The sequence below is a fragment of the Copadichromis virginalis genome, linkage group LG18 (assembly GCF_057382275.1).
Source record: "Copadichromis virginalis isolate Kocher_CV1m ecotype Utaka linkage group LG18, C_Virginalis_male_GT1.1, whole genome shotgun sequence".
NCBI classification, from domain to species: domain Eukaryota; kingdom Metazoa; phylum Chordata; class Actinopteri; order Cichliformes; family Cichlidae; genus Copadichromis; species Copadichromis virginalis.
Genome location: NC_140635.1, coordinates 29,257,702 through 29,284,879, shown reverse-complemented (window position 1 = coordinate 29,284,879; position 27,178 = coordinate 29,257,702). Strand labels below are relative to the sequence as shown.

The 27,178-nt window shown below is 40.4% G+C and overlaps 4 protein-coding genes across 5 annotated transcripts; 1 reads left to right on the top strand and 3 right to left on the bottom strand.

Annotated features, from left to right (window-relative positions):
• Positions 1-96: 96 nt before the first annotated feature.
• LOC146688214 (uncharacterized) lies at positions 97-3,663 on the top strand. The gene is made up of 3 exons (XM_085438754.1): positions 97-164; positions 377-617; positions 2,405-3,663. Exons 1-3 carry the CDS (start codon positions 122-124, stop codon positions 2,574-2,576), a joined length of 456 nt encoding a protein of 151 aa, XP_085294880.1. The 5' UTR covers positions 97-121; the 3' UTR covers positions 2,577-3,663.
• On the bottom strand, positions 2,724-13,058 carry LOC146688213 (protein lifeguard 3-like). Its single transcript, XM_085438753.1, has 12 exons — positions 12,761-13,058; positions 9,414-9,725; positions 8,965-9,032; positions 6,710-6,774; positions 6,574-6,627; positions 6,433-6,483; positions 6,294-6,333; positions 5,783-5,820; positions 5,605-5,692; positions 5,410-5,505; positions 5,268-5,321; positions 2,724-5,148 (listed from the first exon to the last, which is right to left on the bottom strand). The coding sequence occupies exons 2-12, from the start codon at positions 9,718-9,720 to the stop codon at positions 4,999-5,001; spliced, it is 1,011 nt and encodes a 336-aa protein (XP_085294879.1). The 5' UTR covers positions 9,721-9,725; positions 12,761-13,058; the 3' UTR covers positions 2,724-4,998.
• Positions 13,059-14,280: 1,222 nt separating this feature from the next.
• Positions 14,281-21,459, bottom strand: LOC146688212 (caspase-8-like). Its single transcript, XM_085439826.1, has 12 exons — positions 20,988-21,459; positions 20,117-20,258; positions 19,807-19,982; positions 19,617-19,722; positions 16,975-17,104; positions 16,818-16,876; positions 16,689-16,731; positions 16,491-16,555; positions 16,285-16,396; positions 16,003-16,130; positions 15,195-15,580; positions 14,281-14,560 (listed from the first exon to the last, which is right to left on the bottom strand). The coding sequence occupies exons 2-12, from the start codon at positions 20,225-20,227 to the stop codon at positions 14,425-14,427; spliced, it is 1,452 nt and encodes a 483-aa protein (XP_085295952.1). The 5' UTR covers positions 20,228-20,258; positions 20,988-21,459; the 3' UTR covers positions 14,281-14,424.
• A 63-nt stretch (positions 21,460-21,522) lies between these two features.
• LOC146688211 (ciliogenesis-associated TTC17-interacting protein-like) lies at positions 21,523-24,955 on the bottom strand. 2 transcript variants are annotated; one of them, XM_085439830.1, is made up of 9 exons: positions 24,649-24,955; positions 24,320-24,502; positions 24,175-24,230; positions 23,977-24,063; positions 23,565-23,732; positions 23,352-23,476; positions 22,201-22,277; positions 22,039-22,109; positions 21,523-21,938 (listed from the first exon to the last, which is right to left on the bottom strand). In XM_085439830.1, the coding sequence occupies exons 1-9, from the start codon at positions 24,764-24,766 to the stop codon at positions 21,750-21,752; spliced, it is 1,074 nt and encodes a 357-aa protein (XP_085295956.1). In that variant the 5' UTR covers positions 24,767-24,955; the 3' UTR covers positions 21,523-21,749. The 2 variants fall into 2 exon arrangements, with proteins under 2 accessions (XP_085295956.1, XP_085295957.1); XM_085439831.1 differs by having other exon boundaries at positions 22,039-22,106.
• Between the last annotated feature and the right edge of the window lie 2,223 nt (positions 24,956-27,178).

Below are 27,178 nucleotides of genomic sequence, written 5' to 3'. Positions count from 1 at the left end.
CTCCATGTGTCTTTGTGTTGCCTGCGGCATTAAAATAATACAAAATCTAAATGAGTACCACTAGGTGGCAGCAGCTCCCGTTGTTGCGACTGCGCATGTCCGTTTCAATTACGCAACAAACATGGCGGCGTCCACAGTGAATACAGTCCGGACAACACTGAAAGGTTTAATTATTGGCTTTATTCGTTATAAAAAAGGTCACAATTAAGGGAATTATATTTTTTTTCTCGGCGGCGATAAGTTGTTTATTTTAATATAGTTATTTTTTTGTAAATAACCTTTTATATGCTTTAGTTTAGCACTAAGAAGACTTCATATCGACGTGGTCGCAAATGAAGTAAGATTTTTAAAGTACTGGTGTAATTTGTGTCAACAGGTATGCACCTTTTCTCCGGCCGGTGGCTGCTCAGACAGAGCAGTCAAAGCCGGGCCGTGTGTCCGAGCCTGCGGCTGCACGTCTCCCCTGCTGCCTGCTCCAGGATGGAGACGCAGAGGAGCGAGCAGACCCAGAATACCGACAGAGGCAGAGCCCAGGAGGAGGTAGAGGAACCAGAGGGTCCTGAATACATCCCCAAGAGAAAAGCCAAGAACCCTATGGTGAAAATCGGCTTTGCCTGGTAATTTCTCTCTTTTGACCAAAACCCGCGAGAAATATATAGAAGCTACAGCACTGACAAATCAAGTCAGAGGTGTGTCAAAGAACGATTAGAAAGATTAGAAATGACACGCTTTTTATGCAGTCCTCGTTTCCAGAGGCTCAAATATAATTGGGCTAGCATGATAATAAAAATGTTTATTTTTGATTGTTTGTTTGACTGCCTAAAGCCTACAGCTAGAGCATGGGTGATTGGCCTTTACTGCAGTTCTTCTGATTGTAGTGCATGCTTGGTTGCTTGTTCAAGTCAGCTGCTTGACAAATGCAGAACTTTTCACTTTTCTTCGAAAACCTCTCGGTTTTGTTCTGTTTTCTCAAAGAAAACGCGCTCTAGTGCTAACTGCAAAAGTTTACAGTAACTGTGTGACAGTGAAGTGAGGTGTTGATGGGGGTTGGAAAAGTGTTTTTAAAGTACTTGAATAGTTCTCAGTGAATATCAGTTAGTATTTCTGCTTGAATTGCTCACCTTTCAAACTGATCTTGCTTTTCTATGCAACACCTAATCTGGCCTTTAAGTCCCTGAGAAAATGTGGTTATACCAGCTGGACATTTGTCAACACTGGGAAGGCACCTGGGGTTAAATTAAGTTAAGGCTTAGCTCATGTTGTCCATGAAACCAATTTTGAGTCCACTGGCCAATTATATTTGGTCCCTTGAAAAGAGGTGGCTGGCAATTAGAGCAAATATTATTAGAGCACTTACTAAAAACTTCCTGTGTCTTTAAGTTCATATCTATTAGGTAACTGTAATGTCTGTGAAGGCTTTCAGTCATCCAGGTCATCGTAGTCTAAAGAGCTTGGAAAGAAAAGCGTCTGGACTTCTTCTTCTTCATATTTTGAAGACGTTTCACCTCTCATCCTGTGAAAACAAGGATGCCAATGTTCACATTTTGGACAAAGAAGACAGATGGCTTGAAAGAGGAGTGTTAGGAGCAATCTATGTCCACTGTGAACAACCATCTTTGAATAGAGGTGGTGGCTTACGACACCAACTGTCTGCATCTATAATCCAGTTTTGAGATCCCTTCCCAGACGCCCTAACGCCCACTCACATCTTGGGCCATTTGACCTCAGTAAATCATGTGATAGGGAAGGGCTAGGTTTCGCAATGGGTTCATGCGAAAACCTTGGCTCATTGTGACCCACACCCAGGCTCATGTGATTAGACGGAGGATCCATGACGGGGTCCATGTCCCTCTTAGGGTCACTCCCATAGGGCTTAAAATCTGTGAATCTCCACCAATTACTCTTCGAACTGAAGAAGCTTCGCGGATGAGAGGTGAATCGTCTTCAAGAAACTTAAAGAAGTCCAGATGCTTTTCTTTCCACGGTAATTTTAATGTTATGTTTTGGTCACCTTCCTGTGTTGCCTGCATGTTAATGTTACTGATGTGTCCTCCTCAAGTCCCAGAAACACAATTGGCAGACAATAACAGTGAAACAATTGTTCTTCCATATAATGCTACTGTGGCTAAAAGAGAAAACTTTGCACAATTTTCCAAAAGAGAGATTCACTATCCAAAATACAACTTGGATGAATATCATCCACACAGGCTACTACTACATTTTTTTTTTTTTTTTTTAAAAAGAGCAAGATATATTAGGTGCAGATTTGTCGTTCACATTCAGCGCAGTCACTGGGGAACCACCAGTTTTCCCGAGCTGCGTAGAACTTGCTGTCCTGTTATTCTCTAGTGTGACAGAGCCATCAGTACTGTATAAATATTTTGTCTCTTTCCTCTCTGTGCAGGATTATCGGTCTCCCTACAGGAATAATCAGCTTCTTCCTGGCTAAGAGACAAGTGGACAAAAACAGACTGAAACAGTTAAAGATCAGACAGAGGATGAAAAGATCAAATGAAGGCGAATACGAAGGGAGTCGCTACCGCCATCATGCAGTGGATGTTAAACTCGACCAGTAATTTATGTTGCAGCTGTGATTTGCATCGTATGCACAGTATCCCACACAGAGACTCTTGGATTAAAGACTGATCAGAACACTGATGTAAAGTTCACCCATGTCAGAGGTAAATGTATATTTGAATAAAATCATCACTGGTACAATCACATTAAGACTAAAAGAAAACTTTATTTATAATGATAAGCAAATAGATTTTCTGTAGCACTGATATATTTACAACCCCCTCTTCCACACTAACCATCCGTGGTGTACAGTAAACATGTCTGCCTCTGTTGATTTGACTCGTGGCTTTTATAAACTTTAAGCTGTGCTCTAAATTTGTCATTAATGGTCTTAGCTGATCATCTCAGGAGAAACATTTGGACAATGAAAGACTGGAGTTCAGAAATGTTCCAGTACTTTAACAACATGGCACCGATAATGCTGTCCTGTGTGGAAAAATCCCGCCCTGCCGGCCCTCGCTGTCTGACCCACATCTGACTAACACAACTATATTTACAGGCACACATATAATAACTCTATAAAACATATTATAACCCTGTATTCTGTAAAGTCAAAATTTTTTTTAAAATAACAGACATTGACACGGTGAAGGCACTGAAGTGATATAAAGGAGTACAATTCAAATAAAGTGACCTATATAGCAGAGCCGTGGCTGCCATTAGTGGCGCTGAGCTGTGCTTCAGGGGTGGACATGTCCCAAAATACTGACTCTGCTCATACTTGAGTAACTGAGATCAAATGTTGTGGCAATGCCCACCCCTACTGTACTTCATAATCTCAGAAAGTTACACTTTAGGATTTGCCTTGTTCTTGTAGCATTTAGACACATGGGAGAATTCATTTGTAGCTGTACATGTTCATACACAGAAGAGAGATCAGACACTTTCTGCATTAAGTCCAGTAATATGGAATAAATGTTGCAGATGGGATTCAAGTGTCTGTAGATAGTTAGGTAATAGTATTCGTCATAACCACCGATAAGCTGTTAAAGTATATAAAAAACAAATATAGATTTCATACAAAGTGCATTTTTGGGTGATGTAAACTAATGCTCAGATTTTTGGGGGGCATCACTTTAAAATATCCTTACTTTGCAAAAAAATAAAAAACCCCGGAGGAAAAAAAAAAAAAAAAAAAAAAAAAAACACTTAACAAGGCATGATCAGAGATATTATACAAACAAAGATAAATGGAATTATTCTAGGGCTGTCAACATTAACGTGGATTAATCTGTCGTCATGATGAACACGATCAAAATTTTCAATGCAATTAACCCATTTGGAGCGAAAATGACTCAAAATCCCTGCATGCATCAAGGCTATTTGGGCAGTTTGCACAAAGTTTGTCCATTCTGCGCTCCAGGTGGTTTAATTGTGTTCAAAAATTTAAAATTGCGTTAATCATGATGACGGATAAAGCCGCGTTAACATTAACAGCCCTAAAGTAGTCATAACTTTTTTTTAAAAGGTCTCCTTAGTACAGCTCTCTGAAACAATGGTTCAGTCCACGCCTTGACTTTTCTGTTCAGGGGATGAAAAAAAATAAAAAAATCCAACAAATAACAAAAACAAATCATTAATTTTTACCACAGCTCTGATCAGCTGGTCATGGCTGGATCACAGAACAAGAAAATAAATGTTATTATTGTAAAGTCATCCAGTTAACTGAACATTTAAACATTAGCTTACTGCAGACTAGCATGCTTTAACACCTCCACATGGATAACACAGTAGATGGAACTCCAATACAATATATATGGTGGGAAATTACATCATAAACACAGAAGCCCACTTTCATGGCACACCATGTTACTTAAATGCAAGTTTTTCCATGTAAAAAGACTGACCATGTAACAAGAGCTGAGAACAGATTAAAGAAGCTAATCATTTACTTAGCTGATTGAAGCATTTCGTGTGATTATACTAGATTATACTCTAACTATACTAGAACGCTCCTTTATCAGCTTTCAGCTGTGTTTGGAAAGTTTTTTTGTCTAGGGATCAATAAGCCTGGTCCCGTGATAAACCTGCATTAGGTAACACAATACACCTCAGCAATACAGGAGGGAAAATGCTGAAATTGACTCCAGTTTTCTTATGAAAATCCCAAACCATAAATTTACATAATCTTACATAATTTGGACATTTACAATTAACTGTCATTAAATTGATCAGATCATTTCTGATCAAGTTAATTTGTTATTAGATGAAAGTTCTTCCTTTCAAGAAAAGGGTATATCAGCGTGACCCCAAACATTTGAGCAGCAGTTTAGGTTTAATCTACAATGTAAAATCTCATATTCAGCCCTTAGACATTTTCCCTGAAGAGCACCATGGTCTTAAAAATCTTTTAATGTCTATTGGAAAAGTAAAGCTTTTCAAAAGCATGGAATGATTTCACTACACTGTGCCGCTGGATTTTTATTTGGTGGAAGCACCAATAATTTGCAACAGGAAAAGGAAGATCTGGATTATATCGACGTAGATGGAGAGTGCAGCGAACACGTACTCCTCTGGACTAATGGAGTGCTTTCTGTTTCCAATCAGTAGCTGAGTGTGATATGCCAGGAACTGCAAGACACAAACAGTTACAAAAAAACTGAGCACTATATCAACAAATACAATGAGGGCTGCTGTAAGATTTAAGGTGACTTTTCCACTTCTTTGTAACTTTAAAGTGAAATACTTACCAGAGTGAAAACTATGGCTCCTATAGCCGCATAAAGCATGTGAAGCCAAAATATCTGCAACAACAAATAGTCATTAAGATAACAAGAAAACCCAAGAAGGTGTCAGGAAACAGTCACAGTCTTCACAACAGCAGTAACTCACGTATTTGAAGGACAGCACGATGGCTGTAATGATGCCAGTCACGAACACGACGATACCGAGGACACAGAAAAGGCCCTGGCACTTGGTGAAGTCGACCTACAAAGAGAAATTGACAGCAGGCATCTCAACGCGTGGCCTTGAACAAACACACTGTGGAGATTTAAAGCTGATAAGCAGAAACGTGCACGCCCCTACCTTCGTCTGGAAGCAGAACACTGTGACGGCGATGCAGACGACAGCTGTGATTCCCAGCGCAAGAAACACTGCTTTTGTGTCATAGTAACTAAAACCAAAGCGCAACACACAGTCAGCAGTGAGGAAACCATCAGAATCGTTTTATCACATGAAAGGGACTGTATATATATTTTTTTACCTGGATATGGTTCCAGTCATATACGACAAAGACAGAGTCTGTTTCACAAAAAAATAAAGATCAGATATAACTACAATGAAACACTTCTTGTCCAACCACAAACAGCATAATCTTGACATGCGGTCTAACTCAGTGTCAACACAATACTGTGATAAAAGTCCCAGTGTCATGTGGGACTCCTACAAGTCCACGTGACAATTCAGGAAATAAGAATACAGAATAAAAAACCCACAAAACCTTTTATTATGTGACAAAATGCAGATCATAAAACAGCTCAGTCATGTTGCTGTTCGAGCTGATAAACTGAACACTCAAACGTATCAACAGGTAAAATGCAAACAAATGTGGTGACTCACTGCTTGGCTCTGATATCAAAATTACATTTCAAGTACTGTGATAAGGCTGTCATTGGATGGAATGTCTCGCTGACAAAGACAAAAAGGGTTTCAGTATGACTTGATCCAAGTCCAGGAAACTGCTGGTAATGACCACAACCACAAGTCATACTTACAAAGAGGCCGAGCAGAATCATGTTCCATGGGAACTTCCTCCTGCAAAATAAGTTGGCTTTCAGTACAACGTTGGTTTAAAACTGTTCAAGTACGAGTATTTCCTCTTAAAACATAATAAAAGCAGGCAATCACACTCACCGGGGGCCCTTGCAGCAGACCAGCACGATGTGGGTGATGAAATACACCGCGCTAAAATGTAGAAATGAATCACAAAGGTACAGTTTTTATCCATGAGTCAGCACATCACTTCGAATGATGTTACCACAGAGGGAGACTTACTATGATGCCCAGTACACAGCTGAGTTCTTCCTTACAAAAGATTTGACAGGTTGGCTGTAACAAAGAGAGGCCCAGTTAACACCAGGAAATGCTCACACGCAAAGAGCCTGAGAAAGAACACAATCTGTATACTCACACAAACGTGAATATGGCGACAATGGCTGTGGTGACCAGGAGCTGACACGCCAAGATCAAATACACCTTAAAAAGAAAAAAATATTCACATTTTTTATACTCTGAATACAGAAGCTATTGGATTGGTCCAGTTTGTGTCTGACATATCTTTGTGCTCATTTGCGTATGATACAAAAACAAAAACAAACTAGCAGTATGTAGTTATGAATTATACATTTTCTCAAAATATGGTGGAATCTTTTAAGCTACAATGTCACATATAATTATTTATTTTATGTGCTTTTGTTGTTCATTTAAAATAAATCATGCCAACACTGAGGAGGTTGGAGCTTGTCAACAATAAAAACTATACAAAACAAAAGACTATGTTGGAATCAGGATGTAGCAAACCAGGACACCAGTTGGGGGAAGAGATTTGACACTCCACCTTTTGAAGTGGCAAAACAGTCAGTGCCAAGAGTAAAGTCAACACAGCCATTCATAGCTATCCAGTTACAAATACATCACAAAAACTCATAGGAGACGAGATCTGGTGACCACGCATATTTAAAAGTCTTAAGACACTCCCTGGTCTTTTTCTTCAAGCAGTTCTTTACAGATTTACCAGTGTTTGAGCTTGTTGTCCCACTGCCAACCGGACTCAAGTGAACCCAGGATTCGTACAGCAGTCGCTAAAGACTGGAAGACAACATTAGTGAAAACAACCCTGTGCTTGCAAACCAAAACAAATGTGTCGCACGTTCACACACTATCCATTTAACTTCGAGCCAGAAAGGTTGTGTACAGGAAACCCAACAAAACAACACTCAGTGACAGCTCTCAAGTTCAGTGCCAAGTAAACTTAGTTTGGCTGTTCTCCTATGCTTTCTGTTTCGCTGTGTCTTCATTTAACTGCCCTACTGTTACAGATGAAGAAGGCACATAAGTGAAATCCTTAAAATACCAGAATCAAAGCAAGGCTGCACTCTGCCTTCTAATATCTACACCCACTTTCATCTGTTTCTAAACAGTTTAAGGGTTATCAGTTTTCAAGGCAGGGACTCGTGTAGACTAGCACACACTTGTGGACCGGCAAGCAACCAAAGCACTGACCAGAGAAGCTGAGACTAAAACACACACACAGGTTAATTCTCTTGTAAAGCTGTCATAGCTCCTGTGTATCCTTATATAGCAAAAGGCCGTCTCCTGTTATATAGTATGTATAGTACACAGATGTATAATTATTTACACTTATTATCTAATGTGCTTACAGTACAAACTGTGAAGCACTGGGTGTTTTTAAAAAGGCCATACAAATAAAGTTATTATTAGAATAACTCATCCTCTCCCCAGTTTATGCTCTGTCATTGACCTTTCAGTCAGTGTCACAAATGTCAAATTTGGATCTAACAATAAACAGAACCTCTCACCATCATACTCTATAAAATGCTGCATGTCTTAGCCAACCCCCCGTGCTTGGTTTGTTTCCCCTCCACAGAAGTAGTTTAGAGACTGATGCTTGTCCTCTGAGACTACTAGAGTTCTTTATTTGGAAAATTCTGCATCTGTGATGAGGCTACTTTTCTGTCTCAGTAAACAAAGCTGGATATAATGATCTTTTTCTGGTCTGCTGCTGTGTATGTGTTATCAGAATCAGAATACTTTATTAATCCCGAAGGCTTGTATATTCACTTATATAGTCCCATGTACTAGTCCATTAGAAAACCTCATCACGAGTCAAAGCTCATCCAACCATTCAAAACACATGAACAACAGCTGCAAGGCAAAAATCACTCTGGCCAGTGTTGCTGAACACATCTCAAAGAAAATTTGCCATTTTGCATAAAGAAATACATTCTTTGTAGCGCCTTGAGGCACCTGTTGTTGTAATTTGGCATATAAATAAAAATGAATTGAATTGAATACATTCTGCCAAAATTTGACTGTTAACCAGGAAATGATGTGGATTTTTTTCAAATATACATGTAATTTTCCTGACAATACAACTTTTAGCTGATAAGATAGCTCTAGGTAAGGAAAGCGTACCATCTTGGCCTACGCAAGATCTTTCCTAATGAGCACTTTCCACTTTGTTTAGCCTGCAATGACATGTCATAATTGGTGCTGTCAATCTGCCCTTTTCTTTTGGGTGTGGGTGTTGTAATGAGTCTTAAATGATTCTGAAAGTAACTTAAAAGTGTTATTAAGCACTCCTCTGGATAAATTATTGCACAGGACAGTAAAATAGGTAATTTCATGCAGATTGTGGTGCTTTACCTTTCTGATGAAGGTATGCCGAATGCTCAGACTGTCCCAATCGCTGCCACTTGCTGCAAACTCATCACCTGTATCATCAGTAGATAGAAAAGCAATCACTGACTACAAAGAGCAACAAGAAGCATTATTCATTAGGTAAACTTTATTACAATTAAAATATGCATATTTTGTTTTATTTATTAAAATTCACTTGATAGTCCACTCACAAGTGTAAAAATGAAACAAAGAAGCTCTAATATATAACTCTATGAGACTAAGAACTCCTATAGGTGGATTTTGTTGTAATATTCCTTAACCTACATCATGCACTAGCTGACTAATGGCTCTAGTTCAATACTGGAATGATATCATTGTTAGGTGTTGTGTGAGCACACAGTAGCAGGATGCTTTCTCCTTTTATTAAAAAGATAATGTCATTAGAGGATACACGTTACAAGCCAGAGTCTTACCAGAGCTCAGGACATCTGATGGTATTGTAGGTGGAACGACAGGAGGCATGGGAGGAGGATTCGGGTAGCGAGATCCTGGATGTCCAGCAGGCTGTGGCTGCCCTGGATAAGGGCCTGGAGGGTAGCCAGCTGGCTGGCCTGGGTACAGAGGGGCATTTGGACCAGAAGGGTATGGAGCAGAGGGATAGCCTGGCTGTGAACCACCATATGATGGGAATCCATATGGAGGGGGTGGTGGGTAGTTCCCACCCTGAGGTCCATACAGTGAGCCATGAGATTCGTCGTACCCTGGAGGGTAGTGTGACATGATGCCTGTGCGGAAGGGAGGGGAGGAAATACAGTTCACAACATGCAGGGACTGCAGGGAGCAGAGGTAAGACAGTCGGAAGCATCACCAACATGTGCTCTTTAAGTCAAAGGAGCTTGCAAAGAAAAGCGTCTGGACTTCTTTAAGTTACTTGAAGACGTTTCACCTCTCATCCGAGAAGCTTCTTCAGTTCTAAGGTCAAATGGTGGAGAGTCCCAGATATAAGCCTAGTGGGAGTGATCCCCCACACTGTGCTCTTTAAGGTTTTGCTGTACACTGTCATCGTCAGTAAAAGATTTATAATGCACATTGAAAAAGTCAGGAAAAAGGGAAATAGGTACAGCAATTTATTGAAACATGGGCAAACATACAAGGTATATAAGGCCGATACGGTTTTTACCTGACTTATGACCACCTTTATTCTTCATCACAACCTGAATTCTCTAAGGCAGCCTTCTTGTAATTTCACATTACTTCATTACTGTTGAGGTCCACACTCTGACAATGTCCCACTGTGCGTTTTTCTATCCAGGTATGGTTCCACTGCACTGGCAGTGTGTTCAGGATCACTGTCAGGATCACTTTTTCACTTTTTTTTGCGTTATGACATTAGCAAACTTAGGTGTCCACGCCGCCCTCCCGCCTGCCTGAAAATGCACAGTTGTGCCTTTGGCGACAACAACAGAGCTCCATTTAGCTTTAGGGCTCTGCATGGAGCCACTGTTGGTGTGCGTGCACATTAAGGTCTGGGTAATAGCTGGGCTTGGGCTCCTGCCAGAGTAATTACCATGCACCTTACTGTACACACTTGGGTGTGTATCGGGTTCACGGAGTAGAAGGATTTGCTCAACACTGGTTCACAAAACCCACCACATACCCAGGAACCATCACACGGGCCCCAAAGGGAAATTTCTAATAATAACCACATGCACGCTAACATCATGCAACAACATGAGGCCCAAGTATTCCATGCTGCTGAAAGAACTGAGATGGTCAGTACACTGGGTTCTTGAGACCTAAGTGTACCTACTTTTTCAGTGTGAAACATAAAGAATTAAAAGGGCAATTTACTTCTGCTGATTTTACAAAAGACACCAAACTGCTATCTTAAAAGGCTGATGTGTTTCTAAGCACAATACAGTTTGCTCAGTTATTCTGAAAGTGCTGCATTTTCAGTGGGACTTTTAGGGAAATATACGCAGTAAAGGAATTCAAGAGCTGGCTCCACCTCTTGTTGCCATTACCTCACATACTAAGCACCAAGCAACAGGACAGAAAACAATCAATGGAAAAAGTGCTTCAGCTGATCCTTGTGGAATGAGGACAAAGCTGATTGCTTCATAGTCACTGAGACATGAGAAGGCAGCAGGTTCATATGTGTGTTTGAACAGGAGGGTGTAGCTCTAATATTTACGAAAAATACACTCATATTCAATGTAGTTCATCCTCCCTTCAACCTCAGGTCATCATGTGGTTGTGGTTATTACTGTAACGTATGTCGTCTGAACACACTAACATAACTAGTCTGTTTACATTCATCTGGCATGGCACAAACACGTCACTCAGAGCAAAGCCCTGTGACTCAGAAATGCTTTTGTTACGTGAAGCCTGTCATGCGGATGGACACAGTTACAGAAGCACCACACAAGAACACTGAGAACCGGTTTGGCAAAGCTTTTAATCACTCCTTTTTGTTGAGCTTCATTATTTCTGCCTGGGCAAGAAGTCATGCATTTTTTTTAATGCTGCTGACTCTTTCTAATCCAATACGCCTGCAACAGACTTTGTCCTTTACATTCTCGCACATGCTTTCCTGCCAAATCATGACATTTTACATTGTACACAGCAGTGAACTTTAACCTGAATGCTAACTTAAAACCTGTTTGTTATTTTATCCTGTTTTTTTATTATCAGATAAACAGATTTTTTGCATACTTCTGCTTCATTATTCTCTACATGTACAGTAAACATCAGCAGATTATTAAAATGAATTGTACAAAAATAATTAATCGAGGATGTCAGAAAATGGGAATGCTGTTGTTCAGTATTATTGAGTATTGCTTTCATTTGGTGTTCCTTTTTTGTGGTAGAACCAACATCCAGTTACTTATCCTATCTATGAATTTATGCTGCATTTAAGGTTTTATTTGTCCTATCAAAAGCTGATCAAACACCAGACACCAGGGAGGGGATTTGCAATCTAGCTTAGGCTAGATAAAGCCTGTTATGCGTTTCCTGGTTCTTATAACACATTTGCCACTAAACCTAAAATTAAATGTAACATTTGGTTGCTCCCTTTTGACCCCCCACAACAGTAGATGACTAACACTGTGTAAAGGCTGGTCAGATGAAACCAGACACACGGAGATGTCATCATACATTTGGGCAACTGTGTTGGGCATTTTTCAATTTAGCCTGTTTATGTTTACATGTTTACGGTCAACTTCCGCAAAGCAAAACTCAGGCTTAAGCCCAACAGACTCCCAAAACAATATTCATCGGGTATAGTCCTGTTGAACATCAGCCACTTATTATTTAACTATAACAGACTGTGCACAAGTGTGTGTGTAGACTGGCACACTGACTAAGAACTGACACGACGTCTCACACGACTCGACAGCACATCAGCGAATTAGAAATCATCAAGAGCTCCGTTGCCTTTAAGGGCGCACTCATTAACGTTATTGCTAACAGCTGTCTTCCCCGCTACGAGGGCCGCCTTTACCCGCCCTGTAACTCATCGCTGACAGCAAAAAATAAGCAACGATGTAACATTCAAAAGGAAAAAGAAGAAAACTCAGCATCTGAGCTGTGTCTCGTGTTTAACATTTCAGTTTTGTCGACTGAACTGAAAAAGAAAGATGGCTATCCTAAAAGCGTTTACACACAGACCCACTCCACCCAGTTACCAAACCTCCGCTAACTCCCCCCAAAAAAGCTTTTCCAGGTGTGTGAGCGAGCTCAGCCAGAACACAAACACCACCACCTTCACCATGAGCGGTGTTTCTGACAGAATGGGAAGAATATAACAACATCTTACCAAATTACGAGACGTCAACCTCGTCGGTGGCTCTCAGTCCCAGAGAGAAGAGCGATATCCTCCCGCTGTCACTCACAAAGCCTTAAACTGTCTTTAATGCTGTACTCCAAGTTTTAGTGTGGGGTTGTTTTATGTTCTCGATGTTGTTATTCAGAGAAGCACTGGCAGAAGTGGGCAGCTGTGAAAAGTTTTTTTTTTTTCCTGGAACTGTGGAAGCAGGGTGTGGTCCGGAGGAATCTCTCTCACACACACCCACATCGCGGACAGCGGGGCCCGAAAGGCGCTGACTCATTTTCAGCACTGGCGGTGTCACGTTACTGAATGCACGCGCTCTCCTAAAGTGCCCTCTGCTGCTGGCGCGCGAGTCTTCCACACTTTGCAGAGTTCTGACTCCTTTCACCTGATATGAGCTGTTATTTGGACTCTGTAGTAAACAAGCTCATCAAGTGTGCTGAACTTCTCTCAGGCTGATGAAGGCCAGCGTTATGACGTGAAAACACGTTTTATAGGCGCCCTCTGCAGATACACTCATACACTTATTCTTCTTTTTTATACTAAGTTAATATACTGTGTTGTGTTGTTTGTTACGTTGTGATGTGTCATATCGTGTCGTGTTGTGTTATATGTAGTGCCGACGTAGGACAGTTTTTCCAATTTCATTGTACTACTGTACTATGTATGACTGTGCAATGACAATAAAGAGTTATCTTATCTTATCAGATAAGCTCATTCATGATTTGACAGGAAAAAGATATGCCTGTTTAAGTATTATAGAGTACTGTAAAAATTCTCTAGTCACTCTTCATTTCTTTATGTTTTGCTTCCAAGGAACCAGAATTTGCTTCTTCTTTTTTTCAAAGCGGTCTTAAACAATAATCATTGGCTGCTTCTTCAATCATTTTTAGTCCAATTCTTTTATCTGATCTGAGGATGTTTTTCCTTTATCTGTAGGCACTTTCCAAAAACACATTTCTTCAAATTTATCGGATACATACTGTCAGTCCCTATAAAAGTAGTGGACAGAAGACGATGTAGCGGGCCTTTAAAAACTATCTACAGCAGGTGAACAGTATATGAAATTCATGTACCTAATAAATATGAAGAAAATCTAGCACCTGAGAGATCTGGCCCTTCAGTTTATCCAGCTACTGTCCACTTAAGTCTCATCAGACAAGGTCTTCGTGGAAGGGTGGCTGTCAACAAGCCATTCTTAAAGGGAAACGGGAAGAATGGGTTGAGGCATTCCAGATTACACAAGACCTGCAGTGAAATCAGTCCAGCTCTTATGCAGTGACGGATCCAAATGTAAAACTTTTGGTGTGTGATTCTTATATAATGCTTTTTTCTTCTTTGAGCGCTCAAAGTGCTTTATGCAACCTGTTGCTCAAATGTTAAGAAGTGGTGTAAGAGTGTAAGATTTGATTTCATGATTCTTAGGTGAAAATCAATTTTCTAGAGTTTGGAAAACACCAAATAAAAAAAAATCCTATTTATATTTGAGAAATGACAAAAATGTACCATTTCATTTGCCACTGTGGATAATTTTTATTCAGTTCATAATTACAAAAATCACATTTATCAAACCAAACACACACACAGTGTAAACTGTAATGTGAATCTGGGAATTGTGTAGACATGCAGTGTTGTATTTGGTCACAGTCGGGTCATACAAATTTGAGGACGAGCTTCTTGGTGAGAGTGTAGTTGGGCTGTGGCATTTGTTTGTGGGATAAATACTCTCCTTTGCTGACCTCCCTGTTCACACGTGTCAGGACAGTGAGGATATCGTCCATCTCCTGTCTGGAAGGAACACATGTGAAACAAAAAGGATTCATCTTGGATAATTTTAACAAAACACGCAGCTCATGCCAACACCATGTCTGAAACCACCAAAAGCAGGAAGACAGAAATGTACAAAGATTTGATGCATTTGATTTGCCTTCCCTGATGACTTTTGAGCCTCAGAAAATGGGTGCAACTTCAAAACAGTTAAGACTGTGCTTTTTGTAAAACCCCTTGAATAAAAGCACAAGGTCTGATTGTGTGAAAATGTATTGAGGCGCTCTACAGAGGAAAAACTACAACATTTGTGTCTTTGTCCATAATTCTATGGACCGAACTGTATATAACAGAAATTACATTTAAAAAAATCTACTTTGTAGGAAACTACTGCACTATGACCTTCCCATATGTCAGTAGTACATATGGGCCAGAGGGGCCGATGGCGCAATATGGCAGCCTCGCTTCTGTCAGTCTGCCCCAGGGCAGCTGTGGCTACAACTGTAGCTTGCCTCCACCAGTGTATGAATGTGAGAGTGAATGAATAGTGGAATTGTAAAGCGCTTTGGGTGCCTTGAAAAGCGCTATATAAATCCAATCCATTATTATTATTATAGTATGGTCTGCCATAAAGAAACTAATCAGTTCAACTCACCTTCTTGCTGCTATTGTCAGCTGCTTGCACAGCTCCTGGATGTAGATAGATCCCGTAACTGTGTTTCGAAATGATTTGAATTCCTCCACAGTGGCCATGCCGATCAGAAAGTCTGCTAGTTCAGGCACTAGCACTGCCTCATCAGGGATTGAAGCATCTGATTGCAGTGCTCCTTTGTTTTGCTTCTCATCCTCTCTGCTGCTGGGATAGTATCCTTTCTGGTATTCTTCACCTTGACAGGCTTGAATGAAGAAGAGTTTGGGCTTCCCTGCCAAGGTTGAGGCTCTTCCACTTGTAAAGGGGTCCGTCAGCTCTTTCAGGAGCACCTTTCCCCCATCAGTGCCAAAGACACACCCCTTTTCTCCATGTGAAAGAACGCACACCACCTTAAATCAGAGGTAGATATATGTTTTATTATTTATACTAACACTACTACTGACATTGTCGATGTAGCTGCTGTTACAATCACAGAGAGATGCACTACATGGTGACATTTTCAGAAATGTGCTGATCCCAGCTAAGACCTTTTTGAGAAGACAGATACCACATATCGGCACAGTAAATATGAAACAGTAGCTGGCTCATTTACTAAAGAAAAAAATGTAAATGTAATATTAATAAGTTAGGGTTTTATGGTAAAGTATTTGCAGGTTACATTTAGCCTCAGAGCCTGCTGCTTGTATTCTGTATGGCTGTGTTGCCAATCTTCTCAGATATCTCTTATTTAAAAAAGAAAAAAATTCAAAATAAGTGTAAATGTATAAAATGCATGAAGTACTACAACTCTAAAAGGTGTGTGACTACACACCAAGGCATCATGATTTGTAAAATTAATCCTGCCAAGATCATTTATTTTCTTCTTCATCTGCTCTGCAGTACAGTTGTTGTGTATCTTCACTTGAAAACCTAAGCGAGTGAACACTTCTGTCAGAGTATCTGTGTCAGACAGAAAAGAAGCAAAAGAAGGATTATAAGTACATTACATGGTCATGGCATACGTATATATGCATTAATTGTTACAGGGCTCAGGAGCTTCCAGATAAAACAGTCATAGATAAATCAGGTCATTGTTTAAAGGCAAGAACTGTACCTGCATCCTTCTGAGTTCCTTTTCGATTACTCAGATGTGTTGCTGTAAAGATCTCATTGTTGAAGACCACGCACAGACCACGTGGGTTATGAGTCAGTGTGTAGTAGTCTGACTACAGGACACAAACACAGCAAACAGGCCGATCATAAATGTTACTGATGTGACAAAAGAATGAATGAAAGCATGAGAGCCTGTGAATGGATTACCTGATCAGGAAGAGAGGTGGGATTTGTTTCTAGTTGTGCATCAGTGTTAATACTCTCTCTTCGATCTAAACAAAACATTACAACAATGTAAACTTGTATATCAATCATGAGTATGATAAAAATAACAAAAAACATAAGTGTGACAACAGAAGGTTTAACAAATAATAATCACAAATACATTTTAATAGAGACACCTACTGTTGGGTTGAGTTTCAGTTATAGACAGTGGCTCATGGGTCCTCTGTGGGAATAAAACAAAGCAGTCAGCAAACTGACAAACTGCAACATTAACTGCTCAGAAACACACATTTACAGACACACATAGACCTCAATATCCATGCTGACATCAGGGGGTAACGTGAACTGCTGCCTTTGCTGACGGCCTCCTGTAACGATCACAATCATTTGATGGTGTTACCAACACATTCAATTTCCACATGTATGTATATGTACATGTGCGGGTATATGGAAGTGGATCCTATACCTTGTGTGTACTCCTCTAAAGTAATTGCCAGTTGTTGATCACACTCTTGCAGTGCTTTATGTAGCAAGCTAACATCTGTCTCTGATAGTAAAGCAGATTTTTCCATTTCTGCAAACACGTCCAGCGGTGTCTGGAATGAAAAGACAGAAAGTTTTTAGTTCACAGAGGCTGTTTGTGGGACAGTCATCATCTCTGGTGCCATCAAATCCACAACACGGTTTCCATTTGCATCAAATACAAAGCACAGAAAATAATGGCTGCATGCCAAATATCCTTGGGCAAGATACTAACCCCGTGTTTGCCTACTGGTGGTGGTCAGAGGGCCCGGTGGCGCCTGTGTCCGGCAGCCTCGCCTCTGTCAGTGCGCCCCAGGGCAGCTGTGGCTACAATGTAGCTGCCATCACCAGTGTGTGAATGTGTGTGTGAATGGGTGAATGACTGAATGTAGTGTAAAGCGCTTTGGGGTCCTTAGGGACTAGAAAAGCGCTATATAAATACAGGCCATTTACCATGTGTTACACTACAACATGGGGATACAGAAATATGCATTAGAACTCAAACACTGGGCCTCATGGCCCAGCACCATGACAACGGTGGTTGGTTGGCAGCATAATGGTGGCAGCAGGGAGATCCCATAAAGACTCTTTTAAATAGAGCCAAATGCACAAACAAACTTGGAGACAACGGCATACATCCATCACGTACAAACAGGAATTTGGTAGTACTAGTATTCTGATTAGGGCTTGGAGCAGGGGTAACCATCTCCAGCCCTCTAGTGCCAGTGTTTTAGATGCGCTCTACAAATGCAGGCAGGCCATAATACTTAGTGGAGATTTTAATTGAATTTAAGAAAAATACAAAACAGTGAGATTCCATATTACAGAAATTCAACCAAAGTAATAGACATTATTATTTACAAATAATCTATGCTGAATTCAGAAAGTTACTTGTGGGACTCCTTAAAGTTCAGTGCTCAAACCTAAACTGTTCAAACGGTATGTCTATAAATTTATGTTGTTCTGGGATAAAAAAGTGAAGCAGCGTTTCAATACAATTTAAAGGGAATTGTAAGTTTTTAAATATGAATAAATTATCACTAACCTATAGCAAAATAAAGAAGAAGGATAATTATATAATAACAGGAAAATTAAATAACAAATTCCAAATAACGATGAATAACAGTTAAACAAAAGAGGTGTAAATAGATGGAAATTGACACCACCAAAAAAATATATCTTCAATTACAAAATTAATTGTTCCTTGTTAGTTTCACATAGTAAGGATGTCAAACTCATTTTGATTTCAAGTGGGCCTGACCAGAGAAACACACCTTTCTGTCAGTGAAAAGACATTTAACTAATTTCAACAGCATATCTCAGTTTTTCTACACGACACAGAAATGCTGCTGTGGTAAACTTTCACCATGACTGTTTGGGTTTAAATTCTAAAAAATAAATGTGTCAATTTTCAGAGAAAATTCTAATAGTTCGTTGCCTCGTTGCCCTGACTGGCCTGTAAATAGGAAACAAGAAATGTGCTTTTTTGTGTGGACGCACAAGAAAACAACATCCAAAAACCTTCCATCTTTGACATTGAAAAAACAGGAACTTTTCTGTTTTTTAAAATAATGTAATTAATGTGGTGTACCAGGGATGGTCACCAGAGAGATGTGTATGGGTAGGAAAAGCCGAAAAATATATTGAATTATAGTTAAAAAGAATTTAGGCCTTGCTTCACATTTTCTAAAGCTGCCTAATGGGCAGGATTGGAGTCTTTTCTCAGACTGATTCTGGACCTCAGGCTTTGCGTTTGACACCCCTGTACAACATCAGAATAGTTAGAGGGATATCATGTGTTTGCTGATATATTCATCTCAGCATTTATGCATTTATATAAAAAAATAAACAGGAGAAACACCCTTCACCATATAACGATGGCTGATGTTATATGTTATATGTTAGTTACACACATGTTGTGAAAGCTGCAAACACAACAACCAGCTGATCCAAGCAAAAGTTGGGCAGAGTGTAAACAAGTAATCCATGACCTCTTATGACAATAAAAAAATTAATCTGATTTTAGCAAGGACTGTAAATAACTACATTTAATAAATAGTATGGAAATCTGTTTATGTTTCATGTGTCTGGAAAGAAATCCGCATTGGTTGCACTTTAGCTGCATGCAAAAATAAACAAATCCAGTTTTCCTGCTTTTACTTTTTTCCCCTCTTTAGAAGAAAACTCTTGAGAATCGATTAGTTTAAGCCAACCAACAGACTTTCAGTAAACTGCATGCTTTTATGATATCACTGATCTCAACTTTGCACTGATGATGTACAAAGCACAAAATAATAAACTGTATTCAGAGGCTGGTAGTTTCCACTTGAACTTCAGTGTGTGAAAAGCCACTGTAAACAGTACTCAGTCTATTTGACAGAACATTTCAAAGTAAAATTACCAGTTAACTACTCTTAGTAGTGGAAGCGTGTTCTTTACTGTGCTTATAAAATGAAAGGAAAAGTCGTTACATGCTGATCACAGTGAAAACAATCTAAATGTCAACTGTACAGCTAGCCTTTGATGTTCAGTAAAAAGCTTCTCACTCAAAAGCAGAAATGAAAAGGTGGATTGGTGTGTTCTCACCTTGGACAATTCCATTTGTCTCCTGCCCAGCTGGTCAGTCAGTAGAAACTTCAGCTTTTCAAAGTTCTCTGTAGTGAAGCCATTGTATATAGAATACAGGGTCTTCCTAATGGTCAGAGAAAAACTTTTGATATATTACTATTCCTATGCTGCATGCTGTACTATTAAGATAAAAACCGAAAGCTTTTACCTGTAGTCTGACAGGACAGGACTAGCATCTGTTTCCTCTGGCGGTCTGCTGTCTGTCTCCAGGACCCTGAGGAGATCTGCTCGATGGATGGTGCAGAGCAGCTGCCTGAGGAAGACATCGTTTTGCAGCAGACCTTTTTCCTCTAATCTCAAGAACAGGTCTTTTGCATCCTTAATCTGTAGGGAAAAAAACCCACTCTTGAACATGCATATCCTAGGGCGTCATACTGTCAACGTGTTATTTAAAACAATTTCCCACAAACATGCTAACAAAACAAGTGTAAACACATTACAAAATTTGCTGTGCTCACGTTCTCCAGGCGTCTTCTGGTGACTACATCACGGCATAAGAAGCAAAGTTCTGCCACTTCAGAAGAGTCCAGGCCCTCATCTATGTGGGACAAAGTCAGCCTGTCCATCATGGCCTGGTCCTCAGCTCACAGCGATCTGCAGCTTTTATTGTTAACAGAAAACAAGTGTGCATGTTTTGATGGAGCAAAAACTGAAGTATTCAAAAACTTCATGCATTGCAAACAAGCAGTTTTACATTAATGACTAAAGATCATGGCTAGAATGTTAAAATAACGACAACAATAATAATAACACCACACCATACACGATAAGATGCCATTACTGCCCTACGTAGAAGCATCGCTATACTGTATGTTTTTACAGGGAAACACAGTAAGATGACTACATAGAGAACTTTGTCTTCCATCGCTGACCTTTCAACAGCGAACTGTTATCTTGATCATTATTAAATGGCACAGAGCTTTGGATGTTAGGCCACATCATCTCTGACTATCCAAACAAACAAACAAACACCTGCAACATTTAAATGTTATTTACAATTTCCTATGAAAGCCTGGTTTTAAATTGTGTATTTGCATGGCAGCTTATACGTGACGCGGTGTCTTTCAGTCCTTCACGGTTTACTTTATTTCATGTTATTTTGGCCTCTCAATGCGTTCCTAGTAATCCCGTGTAGTCCCATGAAAAGACATCTGCGTGATACGACAGAGTGACGTCACTAACACTACCCACCCCGCCCCCCGCCGCCAGTTTTGTTTCTCTTGACAAAAACGAACATTAAAAAGTTTTAAGTCAATGTTACATAACGTGGCCCAGAGTTTACGCTAACAGTTTACGTCAGGTGAACTAAATTATGACGCTGAAACTTACCGCCGCTGTCTCTCGCTGTTAGTTTACAGCTCCTTAGCGAAAAGGGCGCGTCTTGTTAAATGCGAGGAAAATAACTTAAACAAATGAAAAAAAAACTTTTTGGGAGCGAAAAAAATACTGAAATATGTTTCAGTGGCTTTTATTTCCGCTTTCTGTTAGAGCTGCAAATTCTTTCGTTTTCGGAGCAAGCGCCTCACGTAACTGGATGTGACGTCACGGTATAGGAAGTTGAAGTTGAGTGTCGGGTGCTGGGTAGAAAATTTTAAAAAATAAAGGCCACATAGGCCACATTCACACACAAACTGTAGCGTTAGTGAGCTGACCAATATATTTTTCGCTTCACACTTGGCTACATGAGTTTACTAAGCTCAACTACAGCACATACTGGCACGTCTTTCATAATAAAATCCGTTTGTTTAGCATTGTAAACCTTTATTTTGAAAACTCCCATGCTTCTTTTTTTTTCTTAAACACATATTTATCGGCAGAGGGCTTTGCCCAAACGCGTACAAGAAACCCAAACTACTGAAACTGAAAAAAAACCCCCCAAACTTTATTTATCTGTCTTTTACTGGAAAGATCACAACGTTTGAGTTTTGATCGTTTGTGTTCCTCTCCACCAAATGTCCACAGATACAACTAATAGTCAGTCACTCGGAATAAAAAACAAAATAACTTTCTAAATGTCAGTGAAGATTATTCTCATGAACAAACATATATGAATCTTATAAAGAGACAGTTTGTGAGCATGTGATAATGTGACTAGAGGGACTGGGCTTCCTGGTCTGCGTCTGCAGGATGATTGGAGGCAAAAGGGGTGAAGTACTCTCTGGCAAACAGAAAGACGTCGTCTGGTTTCCTCAACAACAGCAACTGCAGGAAGTCAGATATTAGTGCTCGAATCTCTGGATGCTGTCTCAAGTATGAGGAGTGGTCGGCCTTAAGCTCTTCCTGCCAAAACAAGACATAAACACACATTCATTTTCTGCTCAGATGGTCAGTAGAGTAATGGAAGTCTAGTATTAATCTCCTGTTGCACATGACCGGCTACCTTTCTGTCCAGAAACTTAGAACGCATCTGCATGTCTTCCTCCCACACAAGGGGGATCTTCTTGAAATCTACTGTAAAATTACAAATACACAAATATCACTGAATCTTTCATTGGAATCATACCTCTTATGTGTGAATATGTGTGTGGGGGATGTGTGTAACCTTTTTCTGCCTTTGATGGCAACTCTAGAAGTCTCATGGTGACTGGTGACCCCACCTGAACTCTGGTCACCAGATGCCTGATCAGAGAATATAACGAGTCAAATTGAAAGCACTAGTGTAACACATAACAACAATAATAGCACTTACTTGTTATTCAGAAACCGCTTGAGTTAAACCAGAAAGTTCTCATGTATCACCAATATTCTTTCGCATACAAAAATCAGATGTGTCCTATTCCGTAGGTATATCTACACTTTATGGGAACCTTTCCCTTCAAAATGATCATTTTTAGAAACTGAATAGTTCCTAAGATGTCAAGGACACAAAGCAATTAACTATTCTACTATAGCTAATGTTATAGTTTGGACCCACAAAGAAGAAGCATCAATGGCTCCATTAGCAGTGGTTAATAGTTTTGGCTAACATGTGAAAGATCTCTAGTTTAAGACCAGGAGGTGACATAAATCACAAGCAGGGTTGTACCAGGAAGGATGCCTAATCAAACATGTGGGAAATAGTAGAAATTCTTCTTTTATTTACCCCTTTCCCTGTTTCATCCACACCTCTTTAACCTCACTTACTGTCGGAGTTTTCTTATCACTGGTGGGCTCCTTTGTTCCATACCTGAACTTACCTGGCACAGAGTATATAATGACTGCACTCCCTTCCACCTCACTCTGTTTGCTTCTGGACTGGGAGCAGCTAAGGTGAGTTAGCTTAATTTACTTATTTAGCTTTAAGTCAGTGACTTGAAATCTAACCTTGTTGGTCTTTTTAAGAGATTGCTAGTCCAAGTGTGGCAATCTTTTGTGTAATTTAAACTACCTTTTTCTACAAGTTAAATAAACCCAACCACTGGGGAATCACTGATGGTTCATTCATACTGGTTGCCCATGCTGATAACAGTCCTCTCCTTTTAACCTCCTAACTAATGGATCCCTTGTGATTAAGGGAAGCATTCAATAAGTAGTGCTATTGTGTGATTAAAATGATTTGTTGTTTAGTCTACATTAGTGACCTCCTATCAGCAGTAGGTAATATAAACATGAAACTCAACAGTGGGCAGCTGCAGTCTGTCTGGTGCACAGAGGGAGGCAGTAACACAGTCCAACATGTGTGGGATGATGGAGAGGTACATATATTAAGCTTACCCATCATCCAGGAAGTAGCACTGCCAGGTACTGGGGCTGCCCTCCATGGACTGAATAATCCTCTCTACCCCAAATACATCCAGGAGCTCACCCCCGACCTCTAGCTGCCTCTGATCCAGCTCTCTCTGAGCACAAAAGAGACCACAATCAGAGCTCAGTACTCAAACAAGTTACTGATGGACCAGGATGTCTTACACAGGCATAAAGACTTACAAAAGAGGTGTTAATTATGTGTAATCCTGGGTCTAAGGAGACAAACGTCATGTTTTCTGGCATCTTCCTCCTCAGAGCGATCAGGCGCATCAACAGCAAGCTAGAGCCCTCAGTTACCAGCCCTCTCAGGACAGACATGGGGTAGGACATGCTCTCTTCTGTCACCTCCTGTACACACACACACACACACACACACACACACACACACACACACACACACACACACACACACACGCGCGCGCGCGCGCGCACACACAAATGACAACATGCAGTAAATGCGCAACAGTAAGTAAAGATTTTGTAAATACTGGACTAACTCTTGCAAAGAGAGCGTGGAAGTTGCTCTGAATGACTGTGGTACTGTTTCATTAATATATTAGTGAGTTGACCTATAAAGCAGTGGTTATCTGACCTCTCCCACAGTCGTAACCTTATGGATCACCATCAGCCCATCACGCTGCACCATGTGACACCTCTTGTCCACACTATGGCCCTCAAGCTGAGGAGAGAAGTATAGAAGCACATCAAAGGTGCAATATTTCCACTTAATGCATCTGCTGAGCTGAGTCAATGTAAAAAGAAACAGCCCGGAAAGGATTCAGCGACTCACCTTGACATATTCATGGTGATCTTCCTCCAGCACCTCCAGGTCAGTCGTTAGGTAGGCTTAAACAGAGTAAAGGGTATGAAGAGAAATACTAACAACAGGAAACAGCAAAGATCAGTTTGTCCTAGCATCCTCTGCCTGCTGTCACCTGTCACTGCTGTCCCACAGGGGCAGTCATCAATGGCTCCGTGGCTCTGAGCATGAAGCATCATGCATGGCTGCTCTCTCCGGGCAAACTCCACCATCACACTGAACTCCCCCAGCTCTCTCCCCCCCTCTGATACAGTCACCAGCGAGTCTGCAAACACACACTTCTGCAGCTCGGCAGGCTCTGAGAAGCGAAGGGACACAGAAGGTAAAGCCAAAGTGGACAGATTCAAATATCTGTAATGATTTCACGGTTTTTTGCTTTTCAGGTAGTTTTGGACTCAGCTGTTTCCTACCGACCATATTAGCCTAAATTGGATGCGAACTCACCGATGCCGGACATGAACGTGACAGCTTCGTCAGAGGCTTCCAGCTCCTGTCGCTGTTCAGGTCCTTCAGTCCCCGCTGAAAAACCTACAGCAGTCTGTTCACCCAGCGTGGCTTCCATCTTTAAAACAGCCTGAAAAGTGTGTGGGAGCAACTTCACAGGACACTCGCCTGCCTCGACAGACAGTCTGTCTGGGTAATTTTATGCAAAGCAGTCTTATCCCACACTTTTCCTGCTTAGCATTTTTCTGCTACGGAAGGGAAGCTGGCGACCAAATCTCTGTTGGCATGGCAACGACGCTGGAGTACCGTAAAGACCATTGTATGTGTGAATTGTAGGCTGACTATTCACCACCAAATCTAGAGGAAGGAATTATACAAAAATAGAGGCGCTGTACATAAGCTAATAAAAAAACAAAACAAAGAACACTGATTACTATTCCTCCTAAAAACCAGCAAATAATTTTTGTGAATTAATTTACTTAAGTCTGAGATCTTTACATCAAGCAAACAATTATGCAATACAATATATAATAGTGAATTCAGATCATAATTCTGATTGCAAAAGCTGCTAGACAGAACAATCTTAAAAACAGTCCTACTGTATTGTCAGGAGGACATCCTGGGCCACATTTGTGGGGGTCAGTCTAGCAGGCAACATGCTTGCTTTTCAAAATGATGGCCATTTCACATGTTATAGCAACAAGGGAGCTTAAGTGGGTTTTTTTTTAAATTTGATCATTTTATTTTTTTTATTTAAAAGGGACAGTGCAGTTTAACATATTTCAAGTGCAAGACATGAAACTGATGTGCCGCACACAGGTTTATAGCTACTGCTAATTTTCAACAATTGTCCCTTGTTGGGCTTACAATCTAAATAGATACATTTGTAGATATTATGTTTCTGTTGCTAAAAGTCGATTTTTTTTCATTCAATATTCTTGGGGATTCTTATTTTGAATTTAGTAGGACTTCAGAAATGTACAGTAAACCTATCCCACTTAACCAATTGTTACGGCCCTAGCAGGGCCTCCTCCTGAAGGTGCCTGTGTGGGCGTGTCCCACCACCTCTTTTGCCTGAGGTGCCACCTTTCCCTGTTACACAGCTGACTCACATCAGTAATTAAAAGTATTTAAGCCCAGGGAAAGGTGAGCTCTGGGCCAGAGTGCCAGTAGTGTGGTTACAGCTAGTGAGCTGAGTGGGTGTTGTGTTTGCAGCTAGTGAGCTGTGTTTTTGGTGGTTTTCAGCTAGTGAGCTGCTCTCTTTCTTTTTGGCTTACGTTTTACTTTATTGACCAACACCTAAGTTTTGTTTGTTTTCTTAAATGGTGATAGCGGCTTGTCCGTCTCTTTTACTTGGTATGAATTGAGACTTTAATACTCTTTAATTTACCCTTTTGCCTCCTTGACTCCTTTTTCTGACCCGGTCACTTTTGTTACTTCCCCCTCCCCGCCTAGACCCCTCAGGGGAACGTAACAAAATGTTTGATTCAGTGTCCTTTGTAGTGGACAGCAAGACTCCCACATTTTCAATCTGTGTCCACACTTCAGGAAGCAGAGGGCTGAGTGATGTAGAGTTCTTTTAAATTCTGGATTTCACTCAGTCAGACTTGCATATAGGATGAGGCGGAGGAGTGCAGGGAGGTGAGAGTCAGAGGGCACACCAGCTTCTGAGGAGCCTGAGAAGGAAGCCACTGTCACTTATGGACAAGCGTGTAACCAAAGGTGTTTTTTGGCTCTACCCGTTCTTTCTTTATGGATTCAATTTCAACCCTATTAACACTGGGTTGAAAGACTAACAATAAACATGAAAACAGGGCAACTCTGTCTATAACCACCATGACTGGAGGATCAGTGATCAGACAGCCAGGTTCTTGAAAGTGTCAAAGCACACAAACCAAAGGGAGATGCTCATCTCTGCAGGTAGCCCAAACATTTATAAGCTGCATATCATACGTTAATATCTATGACATGACTTGACTCTGGATATATTCAGTACTATTTATAGCAATTTCAATGCATATAGACAGATTGTTTAAGACTGTTACTTTCCAGCACTGACAAGATGACTTCAATGTGTGATCAGACGATAGAAGGCCAGTGCAGATGTTTCCTACAGCACTTACGCAATACCTATTAACCATAATAGGCTTCAGCTGTGGTCTCTTTGCTCCAGCATAGACTACTCAAACACTGGGATGTTCTTCTCTGAACTTCACCTTCCTTTTTTTTAAATCAAGTATTTCCCTTCATCTAACAGTTCAGAGATCCACATGAAAAAAACAAAACAAAATGAGGGACAGAATAAAATAAACAACATTTTTGAAAAAAGGTTTTGCTGGAACATGTTTCTTTCAACCACATATGGTAGCCATGGTAACTTTCAGGATTTGTGGAGGGAGAAATCAAGTCAAACAGTTCTGAAGCAAACTGATGTATTCTGAGAGAATTAAAAGACATAACAATTGTTACTATCAGGAGACCGTTGTGAGATTTGTTTGAAATAAAAGTAACCTTTTTGATTGATTAAGTA